This window comes from Drosophila sechellia, chromosome 3L, assembly GCF_004382195.2.
Source record: "Drosophila sechellia strain sech25 chromosome 3L, ASM438219v1, whole genome shotgun sequence".
In the NCBI taxonomy this organism is placed as follows: Eukaryota; Metazoa; Arthropoda; class Insecta; order Diptera; family Drosophilidae; genus Drosophila; species Drosophila sechellia.
This window is the reverse complement of record NC_045951.1, coordinates 2,583,480-2,605,761: the sequence shown is the minus strand read 5'-3', so window position 1 is coordinate 2,605,761 and position 22,282 is coordinate 2,583,480. Positions and strand designations below refer to the sequence as shown.

The 22,282-nt window shown below is 43.0% G+C and overlaps 3 protein-coding genes across 12 annotated transcripts in view; 1 reads left to right on the top strand and 2 right to left on the bottom strand.

Moving 5' to 3' along the window:
* Positions 1-88: 88 nt before the first annotated feature.
* On the bottom strand, positions 89-6,279 carry LOC6610496 (protein daughter of sevenless). Its single transcript, XM_002035040.2, has 7 exons — positions 6,134-6,279; positions 3,184-3,508; positions 2,354-3,117; positions 2,181-2,292; positions 1,879-2,119; positions 1,215-1,815; positions 89-1,159 (listed from the first exon to the last, which is right to left on the bottom strand). Exons 1-7 carry the CDS (start codon positions 6,197-6,199, stop codon positions 638-640), a joined length of 2,631 nt encoding a protein of 876 aa, XP_002035076.1. The 5' UTR covers positions 6,200-6,279; the 3' UTR covers positions 89-637.
* Positions 6,280-6,828: 549 nt separating this feature from the next.
* LOC6610495 (60S ribosomal protein L8) lies at positions 6,829-8,288 on the bottom strand. Its single transcript, XM_002035039.2, has 3 exons — positions 8,190-8,288; positions 7,829-7,968; positions 6,829-7,630 (listed from the first exon to the last, which is right to left on the bottom strand). The coding sequence occupies exons 2-3, from the start codon at positions 7,964-7,966 to the stop codon at positions 6,998-7,000; spliced, it is 771 nt and encodes a 256-aa protein (XP_002035075.1). The 5' UTR covers positions 7,967-7,968; positions 8,190-8,288; the 3' UTR covers positions 6,829-6,997.
* Positions 8,289-9,175: 887 nt separating this feature from the next.
* The window catches only part of LOC6610494 (serine/threonine-protein kinase mig-15), a 31,173-nt gene continuing 18,066 nt past the window's right edge, over positions 9,176-22,282 (top strand). For 5 of the 10 annotated variants that reach the window (XM_032720025.1, XM_032720024.1, XM_032720026.1 and 2 more), the window contains exons 1-3: positions 9,176-9,323; positions 9,990-10,123; positions 16,071-16,136. In XM_032720025.1, the coding sequence (XP_032575916.1) occupies positions 10,046-10,123; positions 16,071-16,136 (144 nt within the window). In that variant the 5' untranslated portion in view covers positions 9,176-9,323; positions 9,990-10,045. Of the gene's footprint in view, positions 9,324-9,378; positions 9,691-9,989; positions 10,124-16,070; positions 16,137-22,282 lie in introns of those variants that run through there. The other 5 variants (XM_032720029.1, XM_032720030.1, XM_032720028.1 and 2 more) reach the window with 2 other exon arrangements.

Sequence of the window (22,282 nt, the reverse complement as noted above, 5' to 3'; positions counted from 1 at the left end):
CGTTTCCTAGTGATATTGAAAAATTGAGATTTTTTTTAGAAATTGGAATTCGATACTTGTTTTGCATCTTTCAGGAGCACACACAAAGTTGGTATTATTGTATATATATTTTTTAAAGCACAGTATCAAGCTACAGCTTGTGTCGCACACGAGTTACATTAATAAATTGTAAATAATTTGTTACCATATAAAATTCGTGTGTATAAATATTTCGCTTGCGTATATAAAATAATTGTTTGCATTGTAAAATTAGCACTAAGATCGTTTGTCATGGGTACATTTTGATTCCGAAGCTTAACAATAAACATGGAAGTGTTGGAAGCACGATTTAAATACAAATACGACATAGATTCAGATACGGGTTACAGATTACAGATTACAGATTCAAAGCAGCACACAAAAATGCTGGTGCCGTCTTACAAGCTAGATATGTGGTTTAATGGATAATGAATTTGACGATGTTAACGAATGTAAAAGCCACTCGGAATTTGCACTGTTTTTGGATGGGGTCAGCTCTCCTCAGCTGACCACCAATAGGCACTACGAAAATCTCGGATCAGCAACATGGTCCTTTGCTATTGCACGTTGACAAGTAGATGTACTGGAGATATGATACCACTCAGCTGTACCAGCAGTTTCACTTGTTGCCGCTGCTCTCGCGCTCCTCTCGAATCCTCTTAAATGCCTCCGTCTTGACAAAGTCCACGGATCTATAGACCACGCTGCTAGGCACTGGCCCCCGAGCTCCGCCAGCTTCGACGCCAGCGAATCGCATCCCACTAGCTCCATTTCCGCCTTGTGAGTACAGATTACCCACACTCATGCTGGATCGATTTAGCAAAGGTGGTTTGTTCGTCACATCCAGATCAAAGTACTGCAGCTTGTGCTCAGTCTGCGCCGCCGCTTGCTGCTTGGGAGCAGCCGCTGCCGTCAAGCTCATCATGGCAGCCGCTGCCGAGGCCGTGCGCTGATGTTGTACCGACATGCTGCCGGGACTGTTCGGATGCTGCCGATGCTGTTGGCGAGGCAGGGTGCGGGTCTCGTGGAAGAAGGCGTTGGCTGCCGGGGAGTGGACATCCGTTTCATGCGGCAGCACCATTGAGAGAGGGGCTCCAGAGGAACGTCTTGTTGCCGGCGACATGGTGGCCGGATTTCCCAACTAAAAAAAGTCATTAGTAAAATGATTTTGGGTGTGCACAACGTTTCTCACTCACCTTATAGGCATTCGGTTTGCACTTTCTGTCCACACTGGGCGGCCCAATGGGCTGCTGCAGTTGGGCTGCACCCAATTTATTGGTTAACTGATCTACGCCCACCGGGGGCTTTGCCGGGAACTCCTCCGGCGGTTTGTCCTCTACAACTGGCAATCCTCCCGCCACCTTTGGCTTAAGTTTTCGGTTAACTGGCGGGCAGTCTGCCTGCTCCATGAAGTCGTATCGAAAAACATTGCCCTCCATCTTTGTGGGAGCTGCATTGGTGTAGCAGTGTCGAGGCAATGTGCGCGCACTGGTGGGCGATGAAGCAACTGCCTGTGCCCCACCCATCAGGCCGGGATTCGCTGCCGCTGTATTGGCGGCCACTGCACCCAGATCGGCCGCCATGAGATTCGGTGTGGATGCTGCAATGGGATTGGAATTGTGCGGGCTGGTGACTGGTCGCTCGCCCAGCAGCTGGTTGACGTTGTAGTAAGGCTGCTGGTGGGACCTTGGAATGTCGTAGCTTTCCTCGATGAAAGCGGAGTGGGCGTTCCGGCGGGCCACAATGGCCGGTGAAGTATTTTCCGTATCCGACAGCTGCGGCAGATCGCGAGGAATTCTGCCAATGCACAGGATGATTTTAAAATAAGTCTAAAATTGAATTGACAGTGTGTTAACTCACTTTTCATTCTCCTTAAAGTCCAATATGAGATTATTTTTGTTCTTCAGCACCTTGGCCAGCTTATCCAGCGTTCCTTGGTCACCAGCCTCTGCCAGAGATGCTGCTCCCGCCAGCTTGGAACTCTTTTCAGCTGGTGGCACGACCGCTCCACCCTCCTCAGGCATTTTGGAGAATCGCTGCGAGTAGGTCAGCACGAAGGATTCGTTTTCAATGGAACTATCCGAAGGTCGTGTGCTGCGATCTGTGAGAAATCTTTGTTTACTACGAAAATTCGCTTTGATATTTGCCTTTTGAGTACTTACCCACATTCTCGCGCAGGGGCAAAGGATGAGCCCACTCATCGTCGTCGGTAAAAACGCTTTCCGAATCGGAGTCGGAGCGTTGTTTACTAGCATTGTTATTGGCCAATTGTTGCTGAAATGCCAAGATAATTAATTACACATGCATAAAAACGCATCGTAATCTATCAACTTACCAGACTCAAATTGGTAATCTTCGGTGAGTAGGATTGATCGTTGGTCAGATTTAGACCTATGTTATTATGACTACGCGGCGTATCGTAGAACTTGGGGTCCAAGTTGTTCAACGGCGTGGTGGGGTTGTTTGGTATGGCCAAATCTGCGCCGGGAGTTGCAATGCCGGGCAGGAATCTCGGGCTGCCCGAGAAGCACTCGCTGATGGGTATGTACGGTCCGGAGGCGGTGCTCAAAGCGGGTGAAGCCTGCACGCTGCTGTGTTGCTGGGCAGCTGCCTCAGCCAGGGTCTGCTGCGTGAGCACCAGATGCTCCGGCAACTTGCGCACTACTCCGTTGGCACTGACCGCCAAGCGAGCAGCTTGTTGCTGCTGCTGCAGTTGCTCGGCGGCTGCAGCTGCCGCCTGAGCCTGGATCAAAGCACTGTGGTTTAGATAAAGAGCAGTGGCCGGCGATGGAGGCGGTTGCTGCTGGGCAGCCGAGAGCAGTTCCTGCTGGTCAAAATTGGCATCGCAGAGCATCGTCTCGCGATTGCTGTACTCCGTGTTGACATACACAGAGTCTGAGTTATTGTTGCCGGCATTCGAGGGCATCGGTTGCTCTTCAATGACCGCCGGTCGTCGTAGCTGGGCAGATCCTCCAGCATTTGGGACCGAGGCCTGGGGCGCTGTGGTTCCGGCCGAGGAGTGCAACGATGTGGTGGTCGTATTCTGAGTGGAGTTGCTCAGACCGCCACTGGAGCTCGTGTGCTGGGTGCGGTTTTCGTCTGGGCGTTGCAAAGAAAGAAAAACTTAAGAAGGGGCTCTTTGGACTTGGGCTTGCGGACACTCACCTGCACCCACAGCTCCCAATGGCAACTCATTCGATTGCTTGGTGTCGTGTAGGTGACACACCTGGCAGATGCAGTTCACCCAGTCGCGCATATCCGCCTCCGTTTCGGCAGCCAGGTAGTAGGTGCGCTTGGGCGTCTTGATATCGAACATGTACTGAAACTTCTGCTTGCGATTCTCCAGCCGCAGGCCACAGTCCACCTGCTCGCACTGATCCAAATCGATAACGCCCTTCAGCTTGCGGCAGTTGTGGTCGGTGTAGTATTCGAGGCAGAACTGCTCCGGTATCTCGCCCTGCTTCAGCGTGAAGTAGCGACGCCTCCAGCGCTACAAAGATAATTTGGAAACGAGGCGTTAAGAGTTGCAACGAGGCGTACAGTCGGAAAACCAATAGTGATTTCTCCTATGCCATTACACACACAAGATTCCTTTATAGCGATATATGTTAAGTGGGTCGTGGAATTGCAAATATCACACGATAAACTTATGTCTTTGTTTTTAGTAGCAAAACAATATAACAAAAATCCCCCAAATGGGATTTGAAGATATAGCTTCTTTTGCAAACAGTCTCGGAATATTAAACAAGATTACACTGTTACCAAATTGTACTAAGTGATAGTGATGACTAACTTAATGAGGTAGTTACTCATCAGGGCAAAGAACATCTGAACCATCTTGATGCTTACAATATCACTTACGCGGCAAAAATTTAATTCTAGATCTGATAATGGGGTATTAATGATCAGAATATAGTGATAAAGGACTGTGAATCATTAGCACATTTCCTAGAATTCAAGGGATGCCAAGACCTTCTTTTAGTCTGCATCTATCGCTAATTATACGATATCTTGCAGTAGTTTAGCTGTATATAAACGTTCTACGCGAGTGTGCCGATGTCTCCGTTCTGGATTAAGATACCCTTACTGAGCGATGGACTGCGGCTGGTGATATGAGGGTAGGGTCCGGCTGATCAGCTCAACGGCTGAGTGCACTATCACCAATGGTGAGTAAGCGGGTGATGAAGCCCGAGTCAACAGCGACGGCAGCGGCGCTGCTTTTCCGCGAATCATGTTTTGCATTGGCATTTTCTTGGGTAATCAGCAGACACACACACACAGAAATAACACCCCACGCCCACGTTACCGTTAAGCGGTTAAGAAATTAACAGCTGAGAGGTTCGGGAACCCGCTGAAAACTAAAAACTTCAGCTGATAATGGATGGATTTTTTCGGACTGTATAATATCACGCTTAATTGAATTATAAACAATAAACATAATGCCGCACACAGGCCAGAAATTGGCACCCCCAGGCGCTGGAAATACGCAGCTTATTTTCTCGAGGCATCATTAAAGTTTGTTTATACAATGGCGCTCAAGATATTAGAAACGCATACAAAAGTGCGGGCAAAGGTTCTATTTTTACAATATTTCTTAATTTGTTTACTTTTAACGCGCCTGATAGAGGGGTTTTTTTTTAAATATAAAGCTGCTGTAAGCCTTTACAACAAAATATTCCATTTTTGGACGAGGGTTAATATCAAGGGGTTAGTTATTTATTTATAATCCTAGGCAGTATCCAAAATAGTGTGCTTGAATACTACTATTTTGGCCGCTACTGCACGCCTCAACATAAGCAAACAAATTGAGTACAGTGAAACCATAAAGTGGGTTTGCTGTAACTGAAAATTCTGTGCTGCAGACCTTTTGATCAACGGTTTGGGTGTTCTTGGAACTGTCATATCCATTATAAGTGGTTTCAAATGAACGCTCTAGAGATGGGCGCACTACAACGTGTCGTGTCACGAACGGATAAGGGAGAACTTTTTAATTTTAGCTTAACTAGTTTTAATGCCAGTTAAATGTATTGGTCTGAGCTAAGCATTCTATTTATATTTAATAATATAAACAAACATACTTTGCACAAGGACTTTTTCAATTATTCATCACCTAAATGTTTAAGAACTAATTATTCAATAAGATCTAATAAGGCATACATTATGATGGACTGTAAATAAAACTTATAAAACTGGCACCACAGTAGTGCATCTCTAGCATAGGCAAAGGAACAACAACAAGGAGCTGGAAAGACAAGTGCGTCATTGTTTTTGGTCAACGTCGGTAGTTTATGTTGTTGTTTTTGTACATTGTTTTTGTGCGTGATCCATCTTATCCTCCGTGCACATAAAAAAGCAAAAACAAGCACATATGTGCATAAAAAATATGCATACACGAAATACGGGGCAAGTAAATTTGATTAGACGCAACAGTTGGCGGAAATTTAATACACGAACGGCTCCCTAAAGTAAACATTAAACGAAAAATTAATTAAGCGTAAATTTAGACCAGGGCAAAAGAAAAAAACACGTTCCCACGCCAAAAGCAAACATAAACAGAAAGCGGATGGGTGACGGAGAGGGTGGCGGGGAGAAAAAAGGAAAAGAGGGAAAAACGCAGAGGAAGCCATCGTAAATTCATTCACATTTTCGCAATTTCTGTTGCGGTTTTCAGCTTGTTTGCATTCCAATCAACTGGAATACTGGAACTGCAATCCCTCGGCTTAATAATGAATTAAATTATACCACAACAACAACGCCAAATAAACGCACACTGACACACACACACACTGAGGCAGGCACCAATACAGGCTTAGCGTAATTGTAAAAAAAAATGCCACTTCCATTATCCATCGTTTTTTTTATCATATTCGTGAGTCAATCGATGGACAAAGATTGCGGTATTTCTCTTCCGGCCCCAAGTTTACCGTTAGCCAATTTCGGCTCTCTTTTCATTGCACATTTCACTAATCACTGGACATTTCTCATTTGATTGGATCAGAATTTTCATTTTGATTTCGATTTGAGCTGGGATTTCCAGGAAAATTCCTTAGCACTTGCACACACACACACACTCAGGTTTTCGAAAGCCAAAGGTTTTCCATTTTCGGAAACTTACTGCTCGCCAAATGCGCTTGGTGGGCGGCGACTTAATTAGCCAGCCCTCGTAGAAAGTGCGATCCATTATTTTTCAGCGCTCGACGCAATTTACTTCGATTTATTTCACTCCACTCCGCGCACACCAACTAGAGGTGGGCCTCACGCTTGCGATAGGTCTTGCGAGGCAATATCGAATAAGTGTTCGATAGGCCTAAGCTATGTTTTAGGTATATCGAAATAAAAGGTGCGAACGCTCATATTTGGCGGAAAGTTATTATTATTTATATTTATTTTGGGTTAAACCCATTAAAAGATTACGTTGAATTTGAACTTAGTGTAATAGACCGTTTGTTTCGAATTGATTTCAATTAGTGTGACTGTGGCTGGCATTTATTCGATTACCCAACACTGGCACTATTTATAATTTTGAGTTGTAAAAATAAAATATTTACAATCTTGTAACAAAACAAAACCTTTTTTGATTACAATTTTAAACTTTTTAAATCTAGTATTATATATAAGCCCACACTAGCCCATATTCAATATTTATATGTATTCCAAAACACACAACCATTTCTTTTTTTGAAAACAAGAATTTGCAGATAACGTACGTATTTACCTAACAAATCTAAACAAAAGCTAATAATTAAGATTTAACATCAGCTTAATTCCATGAACTGTTAGCCCTTACAAATTTAAAAAGCAAACGAAGGATAGTTTTTACAAATAAGTTTTATTCTGCCGTGTCAAGCGTATGCCTAGAACATACAGATTATCCATGTAGAATAGCGATTTCTCCCACGACGCCGCACAGCAGAGTACGACCACTACCCAGATCTCAGGCGGAACCTGCGCCACGCCGGAATCCTGCTGCAGCCAGAGCTTACTTGTCCTTGCTGTCGCCCTTGCCACCACGGATCCTACCGGTACGACGGGCAGCAATGAGACCGACCTTGCGACCGGCGGATGTGCCTCGCTTGACGGTGGAGGCCTTACCAATGTGCTGATGGTTACCACCACCGTGGGGATGCTCCACAGGGTTCATGGCAACACCACGCACCTTAGGCCAGCTGTTACGCTTCACCTTGTACTTGTGGTAAGCACGACCGGCCTTCAGGATGGGCTTGTCGATACGACCGCCGCCGGCGACGATGCCAACCATGGCGCGGTTAGCCGAGGGCACGACCTTCTTGGCGCCGGAGGGCAGCTTGACACGGGTCTTCTTGGTGTCCTGGTTGTGGGCAATCACGGTGGCGTAGTTGCCAGAGGTGCGGGCCAAACGGCCGCGATCACCGGTCTTCTCCTCCAGGTTGCAGATGATGGTACCCTCGGGCATCTGGCTGAGGGGCATCACGTTGCCGATCTGGAGGGTGGCCTTGCGGCCGCAGTACACGAACTGGCCGGTGTGCATGCCCTCGGGGGCGATGAACAGCTCCTTGCGGATCTTGTAGCGGTAGGGGTCGCGGAAGTGGACGACGGCCAGAGGGGCGCCACGGCCGGGATCGTGGATGATGTCCTGGAACATGGAAGGTGTACAGTTCGCTTAGTTACAGTTCAAAGGTAAGCCAAATGAGCTAGGTAGGTAACTTCTAGTAAGCTGGCACAGGTGCTGAAGCAGGTTTCTTGAATGTGGCATGGCCATATGCATGTGATCTCATCCAAATTGACTGGATAGGTGTAGTGTAGGTGGTCATCCAAGAAGCACACTACTCACCTTGACAACTCCGCGGATGTAGCCGGAACGCTCGGCGAAGTCCAGGGAACGCAGCTTGGCGGCTCCCTTGCGCTTCTTCACGTGCGCCTTGAACACGGAACCAGCTCCCTTACGCTGTGCACGAATAACGCGACCCATTGCTGCAAGACAAATTCACGGGATTAGTACTAGAACTCCATATTGCAAATGCAAATGCGTTTCACTAAACAACGCAACACGCTACGGAATTTCTGTCTTATCCGATTTTGACAGAAAATTGAAATATTCCATGTTTCACGGTTACAATGTTAAATTGCGCACTGTAAACAACTTTCGCAATTGAAAACACCACCAAATTGACAAAATTTAGCACGTGGCTTACCGTAAAATTAAAATTTGCCCAATACGACCACTCCGGAAACGGGGCGAAAAGAAAAGAAAAGAGGAAGACATCCTAAAGGTGGGCAGGGAATAGTGTGGCTGTGTTTGGCGTCTGGCGTCGTGACTATCGTGCTGCTGGGGAAAGAGGTGTTTCTCACTGTTTTTTTTTTGGGTATTCGCGAAATTGTTAATTTGTTTGTTAAATTTCGCTTAAGTCTTTATCATATTAAATCTTCCAATTCAGTTTTCTAGAGTGTTACTAATGAATAGCTCGCTTGCCCAGAAAATTCTAAACTCTATAAGCTTAACTGTGCAGGTTTGTTTTCAATCTTTGCCAGGTCAATTTCGCTGAAATGTACTTCACATAATCGAACCGATTATAAAAAGGATATTTAAATATATGTTTGATAATACAATTTGAATAATTTGAGTTAAATTGGAAAGTTGGCTGGTGCAATTCCAATTGGATGAGAAATGACAAAAACGACCCAATCAGAAATAAAATAGCGAGTGCAAAGAAATCAGTGGAAATGTTTCAAAACCGATAGCACACTGTTATGAAAGATATTTTGGGCCGTTAACCGCACTGCATTGATTCCACTAGCGTACATTTTTAGACTTCTAATCACATCTAATCTTCGACCATCTTGCTTATATTTGCATTCTTATATTCCAATTGTTAATATTATATATAATGTTTATATGAAATGGTTAAATCGTTGCGTTACCCTATGAAATAAAATATCACATCTGTTAATATTTTTTATTTTTCCCTGCCTATTTATTTATTCTGATTGGAATTAGTGAATGTATAATCTAATTTATTGATTACAGGTGTTAATTTGTTAATTTGCTATTCTGTAAGAGAAAAAATACGGGCACACGAATTGGCCTTCTACGGCTCGATATATTTTCGGTATGTGCGCAGAAATGAGAACGGTAATCGCGAAGTATTTTTCAGTTGGCGATGGAATAAGCTGCCATCGGCTAATCGGTCACACTGTTGGAATCCGTCGGGGTTTTGGCGTCGCGTAAAACGGAAAACCGTTCTGATTTTCACTGAACTTGGGAAATTGAACTGTTCAGCTGGTTGTGCGATGCAAAGGCGATAGGCGCCCATCGCTGTGCGTGAAGAGTACGTATTCGCGTTACGCCAGTGAAAATCGCGAGTCCTGCGCGAGAACGCAAAACGCAATCGGGAGGAAAAAGCGAGTGGCAGATTTTTTCTGTCTACCTACACAAACACATACGCAGGCTGCTGCGCTGGTGTGGGTGTGTGTGTGAGGCTGGTCCATCGGAGCGCCGCAAAAAAAAATATTGAAATTGTGCAGTGTGTGCGAAGTAGCAGATGAATCGGCAGTGATAAATAAATGCTTTAAGGGCGAGAAAAGATTTTAATAAGTGCTGGGGAATAAAAAGAGCCGCGCCCCGTTTGCCAAACGTTAACTAACACATACAAACACTCCGTCACAAAACACACACACGCACGCAGAGGCAGAGCAGTGAGAAAGAGAGATGGAGAGAGAGAGAGAGCGAGAAGAAGAGCGGAGAAGCGAAAAGAGAAAAGTTGTATGACAGCAACAAATAGTTTGTTAATTGCACGGGTTTTTTATTGTGGCATTTGTCATTTAGAGCGTATAAATCTTAAATCGCGGTAAAGAGCGTATAAATCTAAAATCGCAGTAAAGTCCTTCGGCCGCTCCTTCTCCACTCTATTTCTCTCGCCGTTGTTTTGCTCCCCACTCCTCGTTCACCGTCTTATTTGCATTTCTCCTCTCTCCACCTCTTTCTGTGTGCGAAGAATCAGCAGCAGCAATTCTCCAGATCCAGAAGAACAACATAAAATAGCAAATCAAAATGGCGCACCAGCAGCAACAACAACTGGCTCCATCGGTCAACTGTTCACTGGACGATATCGATCTGACGGCCCTAAAAGTGAGTCAATAAGCTGCGGTTATCCATCTCGAATGGAAATGGAATACGACTAGAAATAGAACCAGCAGCAGAGCCCCCCGAAAATAGAGCCCCCACATTGCCCCCACCCCCTCAGCTTTATTCATTAACACGCCTCGCCCGATTAACGGGAAAGTGACCGCCCCGTGATTATTTTCCCAGGTGTGGTCGTTTACACTCCAATTTCCGTTCGTAGTTTGTTAGTTCGATTTCACAAACTATTTACACTATCTGAAAGGTTCCATCCATAATCGATTAGTTCCATACTAGATTTCATATATTGCAATCAAAAAGTTCTTTGTGAACTAAACCAAAATGCAACCAATATGAATTCTTTTCTTTTTCATTTCATGATGATTTTTTATCTGATACTACATTTTATATTCCTGCGACTCGCAAAGAAGCCTCGCTACTTACAACTTGGTTCCAAAAATACCCCACAATATCTTACCCAACTCGATTGGCCTTTCCAGTCGTCAAACCCTCGAAGGTTTCCCCCGCACATTTATGCAAATTGTTTAAAAGTACAACAAAAGCGAGTTCTTTTTCTTTGTGTTCGGCCTTTTTGGCACTTTGCCATGGCAACGAAAAAAGGTTTTTTTCTGGATTTCCGTTCTCCCCCTCGAAGCAATCACAGTAATAATCGAGTTGATAAATGCACATTGGCATTTCGATTTCATTGCCTGACAAAAAACCACCCAACTTGGCACCACCCACCCTGTAAGTTTTGAATGTGAGAGTGGTGTGCGCAACTTTTGACCGGCCGGTGTCACCTTCTTTCTCCGCTTTGCCAAGCTATTTTTTGTTTCGCTTCGTTTCTCAATGAATTTGTCGAGTCTTAACCCCCTTTCGGCCGCCTTAGCGCCCCCCTTTAACCCCCCTGTGGCCGCACGCACTGCCGCATGCGTTTGTTGCCTTTCTCTTTCACCAAACACTCACCACTCTCACCACTCTCGGTGGCGGAACGGAACTCACCACGCCCGCCGGCCCCACGTTGGGCGCCATCTCTTTTGCTTTGCGCACCCACCGAAAGTTCAGTTTGGCACGAGTGTGTGTGTGAGTGTCCGTTTGTTGACTCTGCCTGGATGTGGCGGGGGTGGTTGGGGGGTCGATGGGGAGTGGGCTGGTGGTGGTGCTTGGGTCGTCGCCTCGCTGCTACGGCATGTGCGCCGCTGTGGTTGTGTGTGTACTTCATCCACAGATGGGGCCAAAATAATAGGCTTTAAGGCGGCCTTAAAAAAGGGATGTTCCATGCAGTTTTGTAAATTAAGTTAGCACTGAAAATCTGGAGTCAAATTTAAGAGATTATACCATTTGTTTGGGGAGAGTTTCGGTTGGCTTTCGTACGGATATTATTTTTTCATATATAATGTTTAGAAAACATATTTTTAAAACAAGAGTATATAGTTTTTGGATTAAAGGCTCATTGACTTATATTCGCAGTTCTTTTGCGTAGAACGAAGCTCCGATGGCAATATTATTGTAGCCGCAACTGTTAGCCCGTGTGTGTTTATGAAAAATTGTTCATAGTCGATGCAGAGCGACGAAGACGAGACAAAAACGAGACAAGAATGAAAATTGTTTAGTTTACTTTATTAAAAGGCGGCAGGCAGAAGCGAGCAGAGCAACACCATGCGTGCTTTTGTATCTACGCGAGTCGCATGTATCTGGATCGCTGTGTGTGTGTGTGTTTGTATCTGCGCTGCAGCAGACAGCTTGAAGATGGCGATAATGTGGATTCAAATGATAATGATGATGAAAACGATGATTAAGATGGGGCACACACACAACAGTGGCTGCCAAGAAAAGCGGCGACGAACCCAAAGCAAAATCAGCAAAAATGGCAGCAGGCATGAGAATATGAATGTGATGTGTGTCTTGTTTGAAGTGTTGTTTTTATTTGTTGTTTTATTTCTGTTTGGCCTTCTCCTCTCGGCGAGGGGCGCAAGTGGGCGTGGACGTGGGCGGCCCCCGCCTGCATGTCTGCCATATTCCGGTGACCTGTCTGTGCGTGGCTTTTAAAGGTCATTAAACACAATGGCCGAGAGGCGAGAGATGCGATAGCTGTGGAATGTCCCGAAATAGAAAACGACAAAAGGTCAGAGTCCTTAAAGCTAAGGTTCTTTCTCTCGAAACTGGCTCGCTTTGTGAGGCTTCCGTTCTGGTTTCTGTTCACTCGATAAGAACTCCACTCCACTCCACTCCTTGCGTCCGATAAGATACCACGAGTTGCATTCATCAGCACAAATTTCATTAATTATTTCTGGTTTTTACGACCCCCCCTTTATTTGTATTTGGTGCAGTTTCTTTTATTCTCCACTGATAACGCGGGTTGTCTTCATTTTGGTGTGGCTGCCACTTCTTTATGTGTATTTCACTCGCATGTGCACGGAAGAAACCGATCTCCAATCAGTAATATTTAGTATCTAGTCTAAACAAAGGGCAGATCCAACAACTTGGTTCTGAAGTGGCACTATACTGCGTTTTAAATTTAACTTCATTATTTCAAGTTCCTTTCTCCGCAGTGTGTGTTTATTTTAATCAACATTTATTGCATTTCGTTAGCTGCGATAAAAACGTGTTCGCCCACATTTGTTCGGTTTGTTCCATGTGTCCGTCTGCGCTGCAATTTGCTGTGAGGAGTGGAAAGAATCGAGAAATCCACACATGTTTCAGTTTTTGTGGGTTAAAACAACATTGGCCCCGGTCCCCGGGAAAATACTTTTTATAAAGTTCGGGAAGAGGCATCTCTTCGCAATCGAACGTGTGTTTATAGAAGCAAATTTCCCCGGGGTGTTGGGAAATCATTTTGTTTTCCATGTGGATCTGTGGAAATCGGTCGTTAAATAATCAGCTCTAATCAGAGTTGGCTCATGTGCTGCTGATACCCGAAAAGTAGGTAAATGGGCTTCGTGACGTCAGCTGAGTGCATTCCTAATCGAATTGGCCACGCGACCCACACGAATTAAGCCAACAAAGAGAAATAGTGTGGGTCACTGCGAAAAAATAGTACTAATTGAGATTAAAAATCAACTAAATTATATTCCAGGAAATACTATTTTAAAAACTATGAGTATTTCAAGACAGTTTCCTAGTCCTAATTGGAATGTTTTCCAATGCTTACCACATTTTTTCCTAGTGCAGCCACTGCATCTGCATAAGCCAGCTCGATTGAATTGCATGGGCGTCCTAATATGCAGTCAGTCCTGTTTTAAGCCACTCTCCAGCTCTTTGCATTTTTTACTGCTAACTGGGCCAAGCCTTTTGCAGGGGAAGCGGGCCAACTATGAGGGGTGGGGGAGTTCTGCGCTTTTAGACAAACAAAGCAAAACAAAACAACTCAAAAAATTCCAGTTTGCCAGGCCAAGCAAACTGTAGTAATGAAGCAACTAGCCAAAGAAACTGACAACAAAACTTAAAAAGTCATCATAAACCCAATAATCACACTTCTTTATTTTACATTCTATATAACATGGATGAACAAGTTTAATTCATAAAAAAAACATATTTATTTAAAGTAGTTTTTGGAAATCGGATTGAAATCTCTAGTCTAACAATATCAAAGGTTTCCCAAAAGCAATCTTCACTGTACCGCCAGCGACTGCGTTGGTCGGCGACTCGATCTTTCGGCCTCCAACGGGTTGTTTAGTTTTAGTTTTAGTTGTACCCGTTTGGACAAATACAAAAACAAACAGCGGCAACAACAATATGGGGGGCTGGCGAGGAAAGGCAAACAAAAGGAAAAAAAGTAGGAAAGGGGCGGGGCGGGGAAGGGAAGTAGGTGGTGGGAGGGGTGCGGTGGTTTTCACATGTGGCGGCAGCTGGACAATTTCCAAAGAGAGCGGCAGGAATAAGCTACAGTACCAACAACATCCGAACCAGCCTGTTTTGCCTGCTGGTAACTGATAACTGTAACCAAATCTACACTGCGAGAAAATCTAGAATATATTGTTCAGATTAGTGTTCCTACCTTTTATTCCTGGGAGGGACTTTATTAATGAGATATAGATAAAATATGGATGGAAATTCATAAAAAGTACAGTGATACTTTCTCGCAGTGTGCGATCGCTGACCACCGACTAGAACTTTTTTCTAACGGCTACCTGAACCCGGTCATCCCCGCTCCCCGCTCCCCACCACTCGGCCATTGGACTGCTCATTTGGTGGGATTTGTTTCTGTGTTGCTTAACATGTCAACGCTAATGAGTCATGGAGCGGTTCCAGCAGATACTTTTCTCTCGGTTTTCTTCGTCGTTTTCCTCGCCGTTCAGTGAGTTCATTTTTTGTGAATTTTTAATTGATTTTTACAACGTGAAGTAATCAGCCATAAATAGCAGTAATTGCCGTCGCACTCCCAGCACGTTTCCTTTGTCTCTGGGCTGTTTTCCCTCTTGTTTTTGGCTTTTCCCTGCCTTTCCCTTTATCGCATGTGTTTGACACACTTTTCTGGGCCTCGAGTGGTAAAAAAGGGCGGGGGGTGGTGCAGCCATAAATCTACTCAAAGCGGCTTCCATAGTTCTTCAGCTTTTTCCCCTCTTAGATTTTTCCTATTTGTTTATTTCGTGGTTTTTACTTTACTTTTACTACACTTTTTTTTGGCTGTTGACTTTTTGTCTTTTGGTCTCTAATTCCTGCAGCTTAAGGGAGCTTCCACCCCGTGGAAAATTATGGGTGAATTCACCCGGGGGGTTGGAAAACTGCAGGTTGTTTGATGGGGATTAAAGTTTCATAAAGCTGACAACTTATTATGATGCGCCATAAATCAATCGTTTGAGGATGCCAAGAGTTATATTCCGCGATATATTTTCTGTCAATAATGTGTGGATTTCTCTTGGGCGCTTTTCCCAAAAGTTGTAAGACTTCAATCAACCTTCTTTCGAGTTCGCCTGCTCAACTTGTTGTAGAACATTTGCACAAAGTGAATTTGGAGCACTGACTGCAGCTTACTAACTTTTCTTATCCATCTACACTGAAATTGGAGCATTAGGATTATATACTTATTGCAATGGAACAAAGATATAGCTAATATTCATGTCATAGCTCAGTCAGCTTACTTTTGTGCTTCATGGCTAGTATAATATAATACAATAATATTATCTTCGTTGTCCCAGGACAATAAGTCTATCAAAAAACCATATTAATTTTCCGAGAATAGCTCCGCTCCGTAAACCTATTAAATCAATATTTATTGGGCACAATTTCTTTATGTGCGCCTCGTGGCTCTGAACCCACAACCTCTCGAAACTTTGAGCGTCAACTGGGGCTGTCGAAAAAGTCAGTTACCTGTTGAAATGGCGGCGTTCTTGTTTTTGTTGTTATTTTAATTGGCATTGCCTTACCTGTCGTTCTGGACGTCTTTGTAATCCCAGTGGCCCCATTCGCGCCTGCTCCTCCATCACCTGCGCTCCAATAAAAATAGAAAGCATTGTGCCTGCCTCCACTTCTCGCTGTCGTGTCACGCTCGTGTCACGAGCTGCGTGTCAATGAACTCGCATGCAATTTGTATGGCTTTTGGGAACCGAGAATGGGCATGAAAGTGGAATATAAGGGATATCAGATGGGATGGGATGGGGTGGGGGGGAATCCAAATCGGAATTTGGAAATCGAGGATTTTTTATTTTTAGCGCAGTGCGAGTGCCTCTGCGGACTTGTCTCTCCTTACTTGTATTGTTATGCCTTAATAATTTGTTTACAAACAACCCAGAAACAAAGGGAAATCCCGGACTGGTTCGTGTTTAAAGGTTGTTTAAGTGGTGCGGGTTCCGAAAAAAGAGGGTTTCAAGAGGGGCATTCGAGGGTTCTTTGTTTGCAGTGTGTGTGTGGCAGCTGGGCGGAATGAAAAATAAAAGGATTTTATTTGGGCGTTTTCACATTGATTTTCCCCAGCTAGTTCATCCATCACTCATGTTCTCCACATTCTCTCTTTCAGGATCCAGCTGGCATCTTTGAACTCATCGAAGTTGTGGGCAATGGCACCTACGGTCAGGTCTACAAGGTAAGCGAATCGTTATATTTTATTAGCTTGTTAAGGTTTTTTTTTACGGCTTTCTTTTCATAAGCAAATTTTCGCCGAGAGAGCAATGATCTCAGACTTTTGGCTTCTGGGAGTCACTTAGTCGCTTTATAATTAGCAATCGTTAGAGTTAATGCTTGACTGCGTTTTGCTTTAGTTTTGCAATGCTTTTTTCTTTATAAGCGATATGTATCTACAGGGCGACGCCTCATCTTCCGTCTTGTTCTGGTCGCTTTAATTAGTTTGTGTCCGCTATGATGTCTAATAACTTAAAGCGGCGAACAAAACAAAAAATGACTACAAGCCAAAACAGAAATGCCGAGAACGGATTCTTCTCACACATTAACACATTTTTCTGGCTCTGCGCCTGGCGGGTTAATAGTGATAGTAGTAATAATAATAGCAAGAATAAAAAAGGGTGGTCAAAACTCTTCAAATTCGAAGTTGAAATGCCCTTTAAAATCTAGTTTATTACCTTTTTCTGGTATCTGTATCAATCGTAATATAAGAAACCGTTACTAACCAAGCTGATAACTTCATAAAGACATTTGTTTTAAGCTCAGCGTTAGTTTACGAATTTGGTATACCCTTTTGAAGAGTATTAGAAGCAACAGGAACAATCATCATCATAATCACGCAGCTAAACAATGCATTGACTTTGTGCCTGCATTTAAATTATAAGTTTAAAATGTATCTGCAAGATACAGCAGTAGCAGCAGCAGCAGCGGCGGCGGTACAAAAATAGACATTGCTTTTGTAAATTACCGTTAGCTGTTGGAAAATCAGAAAAAGCGGAAAAAGTGTGGCATGCGCCGCTTGGGAGGCCAACGGCAAGTTTTGGATGTTGTTGTTGTTGTTCAGGTGCTTGGGCGTTCGTAGTGCTGCAGTTGTTGTTGTTGCAGTTGCATGTTGCTGTTGCACTTTGTGGGGGTCGCCGCCGGCATCTCTGTGATGAATGCAACCAAGTTGAGTTGCCGTTGCTGCTGGATTTGCCTCAAGTTGTTGTTTATCGCCTCTACAGATGCTTAAGTATTTTTATACCCTCGAAGTGGGTAATTTGATTTGGGAAGGGGTTCGAAACTGCATGAAAAGGAGTAATTTGGGCGCCATAAAGTTGTACAACTTTTGGTTGGCAATTTAAAACTAAATTGGGGAGAAGAAGGGCTAGCTTTTTAAAGTCCAACAAAAAAGTAAGAGAACTACAATCAGCAAGTTTTTTTTTATCGTTTCAAAAAGTAGAGTCTATATATGGCAGGGCAGAAAGCTAAGAACAATCTAACAAGCTTGTTTATTTTTCTTGATACCCCATCTAATATGAGCTTTTGCACTAAGTGAGTTAATCATCGCAGAGTTTAAATATCTGGAGAATGAGTAATTCAGCCAGTGAATTTCCACAACTACCTTCAAGGTTGTTGCGCTTGGGTATTCATAATCTGCTTTCAATACACACATATTCGTATTTAATTTCATTTCTCGGAATGACCAGCTCTTTCACGTGTGCCCTTATAAGGTTCTTCAGGTGGATTAAGCTCTATCGGTTACACCATTTCACGAAATTCTGCTGTCAATCAGTTGGCATTGGCAGCTTTCAAAAGTCTCTGAAATTTCATATCTTTATGGCTCAAAATATGGCCAAAGAAATGCCAGTCAATTGAAATCTCCCACACAACTGAAGTTGTTAGGGTTACGCAGATTAAAATGTAAGACACTTGGGAAAAAGTTGCCATGAACCAATCAAATATAATAATAATAATAATCGAAAATTGTATGAGGCACAAGTTTTGTTTACTGTGTATCCGCAGTTCTTTGAGAACTTGTTAACTCAACTCGGCGACGTCTTTGGCGCTTTAAGTTGTTCATTATTCCGCAGTGGCCGAGCATCTGTGTGAAATTAGCATGAGTAATGCCGCCAGATACTTTGTGTATCTGATTCTGATTGTGTGTTTTTATCTGCATGTGACTAGGAACTCGAACGCACTTAAAAAGTAACGGATGCGGAGTCCATCCACTTGCTCGCTGTATGTCTCATTTCGTTGGTATTTATTGGGCTGTGGTTTTAGCCGACTTTTCGTTGATTACTTACTAACTGACTGACTGACTGTCCAACCGGTTTACATTCGCTTTGGAGAGCCACCTTTTTGGCCCCAGCAGCTTATCAAACGTCACAGACCAATGTTTTGACCAATTTTTGACATTTGGCCTGCTGCCGCTTGCCTTAATCATAATTTCAATTTGGCCTGGGTGTTTTTTCTTTTTTGGGTATTTGGATTTCCAGTCAATGACGATCTTTAGCATGACTTAATTTCGTTTCTGGGAATCTTTTCGCAAAGCTCCATTGATTTATGACTATCTGTCTCCCCCGTTTTGTTTTCGCTTTCGTGTTTGTTTTGTTTAGGGCACTTCCGTTTTATTGATAACTCGATATTTCCACCAACTGCGCTGTTTGTTTGCCAGCTTGTATCGCACTTAATAAGCTGGCCAAACTGTCGTCCAGTGAGTCAGAGGACAGAGGAGCTGAATTGGAATGGAATCGTGGCGGAGGAGTCGTGGGTGAGGGGAGGATCGGATCGTTAGCCACACGCGGTTCCGGGGAACACGTACAAGTGCAACGTGTTAACGGTCTTATGGCAAGTGCACTGATTTCTTGCTGTTGGCAGTTGGGGGCGTGTGGAAGTTATAATGAGAAGTCTGACTTCAAAAACGTGGTCAACTGGAAATTAAGAAAGGTGGCCGGCAAAGTTCAGACAAAGAAACTTTACAAAAGTTTACGAATGCGAAAGAAGTTTACTGGCAGCATAGCTGTCTAATATATATTTCTAGTTCATTTCACAAGAAGTGAGACTTTTCCTAACTAAATGTGGCATTTTGTTATCGCTAAAGAAATATGAAAATAGTAAGGAGATTACAACTTATAAATCAAATTAGTAAATAGTTTTAAGTTGAAATTTACTTAATTGCATAAAATATGCGTCATGATTTAAATGATCTAAGTGCATATGAACGTGTCGGTATCCAAAAAAAAAAGAAACACACACACAAAGCCCAATTTCCGCAATGTTCATAAATGTTATTTTTGGGGCTTGGCTCCCGTTAGTTTCCGCCCACACAATAAAAACAACGACAGCGGCCCACAGTTGTCGTATAATTAACATTTTTCATATCTGGGCGAACTTTGACCCAATTACGTGGAACTCGAGAAGGAAGCAGATGGATTGAGGAGCACGAGGAGGTGGAGGTGGAGGAGGCTGGCGAGGAGGTGGAGCTCCAGTTGGAGACAGACAAGTGCAGACAGCAAGACCACAATACATATTTATGAGCGAGACATGATAATAAAGCACGCAAGCAAATAAGTGGGGGGAAAGAAATTAACCAACGGCGCAGGCGCAGCCAGGCAGAAAGAAACTGAAGCTGAAACTGAAGCTAAAGAGCCAGAAACTGCAGTGCAGGGCAGTCAATAAAATAAAACACGACAAGCGAAACATGCAAAATACATTAAAGCCATTAAACAAATCAAGCAGGAAGCCACAACAGCAAAAAGAGCGAAATACAGAGGAGAAACTATACTCACACACATAAAATAGCCAGCAATTAGTGCACGAGTACCCGAAAAAGCATAAAAGGCGCTCTCAATGTCACAGATATAAAAAACAACTAATTATTACGCAAATAGTATCTGTTGGGTAGGCTCCAAAAGCATTTAAGCAAACACAAGTCATTGACACGTTCACAGAGCGGCTACACGCAAAGAAAAACTTTGGGTATAAGATCTAACAAATCTCTAGAAATACTAGACTTTTATGATCATTCCACTAAAGAGTTATACGATTGGGATCAAGAATTAATCTTTAGATAGCTATTTAATCTAAAAAGTAACTGAAAGATACTTCGGAAAGTTCTTGAAGTATTTTCATTAGCAGGAATGTGGGATAACTTTGTATGTATTAGCCATATCTTAAAGATTATAAAATTATAATATAAGAAGCTTTAAACTCTTCTTAGTTTATTGCAGTGTAACTTAGTCTCCTTTCTCTTTCCCTGTTTCAGAAAAATTAAAATGATTCCGTCGCTATCTTCAGCCATTCCCTGCATTTTCTGCGCTATTTCCCGCTCATTGTATTTTTAGTGGAGGTTCACTAACTCTGCGTTTGCTCTGTATTTTGTATTTTGGCTTTGGATTGCTGATTTCGGGCTGGCTGCTTCGCTTTGTTCGCTTAATTAAATCTCTAGCCCTGACACTTTTTCATTGACAAGGCAACCTGTGCGCTCCCTGCCCCGCAGCTTTTGTGCCAAAACAATAAATGGGATTTTGGGTTTACGTTTTCGAGTGTTTTTTTTTTCGCCAAGTGCGAAAAATAAAAGAAAGGCACATTTTGCTGGCCGCAGCAAACGGCGATGGGAAAGTCATCGAATCTGAGTCGAGGTGGGGGAATGTGGCTCATACATAGCTATAGATACATATGTATAGATACATTTATGTATATCTATATGTGTGGGGGCACCCAGTAACGACCTTGGAAAGTTGCCTCTTCTTCTTGATGGCCGGTGAGTTGGTGTCGAAGCTGCTAAGTTATGCATTTTTTATAAACAGTCTGCGTGGGTTGCTGTTTTTTTTGTGGTCCCTCCGCTTTTTATTTATTTTTTAACAGTTTTTGTTTTTGGCTCAAATTATATATGCATGTTGGAAGTTGAAAATTTGTCACTTTCGAAGGCGGCGTGTGAAATTTTTGTGGTCTGCCTTCTCCGGCAAACTGAAACCACAAACACTATTTAAAAAAAGGTTGATCAAAGGTCGCTCTTTTGGCCATTAGAAAAGGCAAAAACAAATAACCTCTTTGATTTGCTAATGGGTTCATTTAGAATACCAGGAAAAGCAGCTTTTATCTCAGTTCTGCTTAAGAGGGAAATTAATAATTCTTAATTTCTTTATCACAAACACTATGATTCACTTAAAGCGAATGCTTTTGTGATGTGTTTCCTCTCATGTATCCTAACTATATATAAATATCTATCTATGTAAAACAAAGACTTTGTATATCTTTCAAAATATCGATTCCAACTCTCAACCCGCTTCAAATCGCTTTTCTTTGCTCTGTGTTGATGGACAATTGACCTACTTTTGCAAATAAACTTTGAAACCCATATGTTCAAATTACCGCCCACAAATCAGCAAATGAGATAGCTCTCTTTATCTTTATGTTTGGCCATTATTCATCAATTGGCACAAGTATGGCTTGTTGTTTTGCCTACAAGGCTAACTTTGCCAATAAGCAAATGTTTTAATATTTATGGTTTGATTAAATATGCAAACATTTCGCTGATTACTCAGAGATTGTTTTGTGGAATTCCACGATTTCGTTGGAACAGGCACTTTTGGGGCATATTTAGTTTTGTTTCGCCACTCTAATTTTTTTTTGTTCGTTGTTGCTTTTGAACAATTAATTTATGAGTGAAAGTTTTGTTAGTTTGCATGCATAATTTGCTGCAGGCAACAGAGAAAAGTCTTTGTCTTTTCTCCATAGGGAATTGAACCTATCTAACTGAAGATACAGCCTTTTCTTTTTCTGTAGCTGCTGGGGCAGACCCTTATCTGCATATTGACTTATAATGTGACATCGGAATATAGTATACATGCACATATATATGGGATTGCTTGATAGTACAGTATTGTCCATGTAATTGCGCACACAATCGGGGAGATGGGAATACGAGTGAAAAGCGAACCCGTTGACCCGCAGTCGTGTTGCGGTTGCAAGTTTTTCTTCTGTTTTTTTTTTTGTGGACCACCCTATCTGTCTTTCCGCTTAATTCATTTAATTTCCAATTACCGAAATGGGGATCGCAATTTGACAGCTCTGGAGGGACGCACTCATGCTCTCAATTAATTAGAATATAAACCCGGGAAGTAATAATACACACACACACACACCCCTAAGTGGTAAGGAACCGGAAATTGTTGACACGCAAAAGTAACGTCATTATCGCACACAACATTTGGGTTTTATTGAATATATATTATAAACCGCCATTCCGAGCCCCACATATGCCAAAATTATCTTTTGGCACAATTTCATCGCTCGCTTATCTCTGGCAAATAAATACTTTGGCCGTCAACAATGAAAATAGAGTCC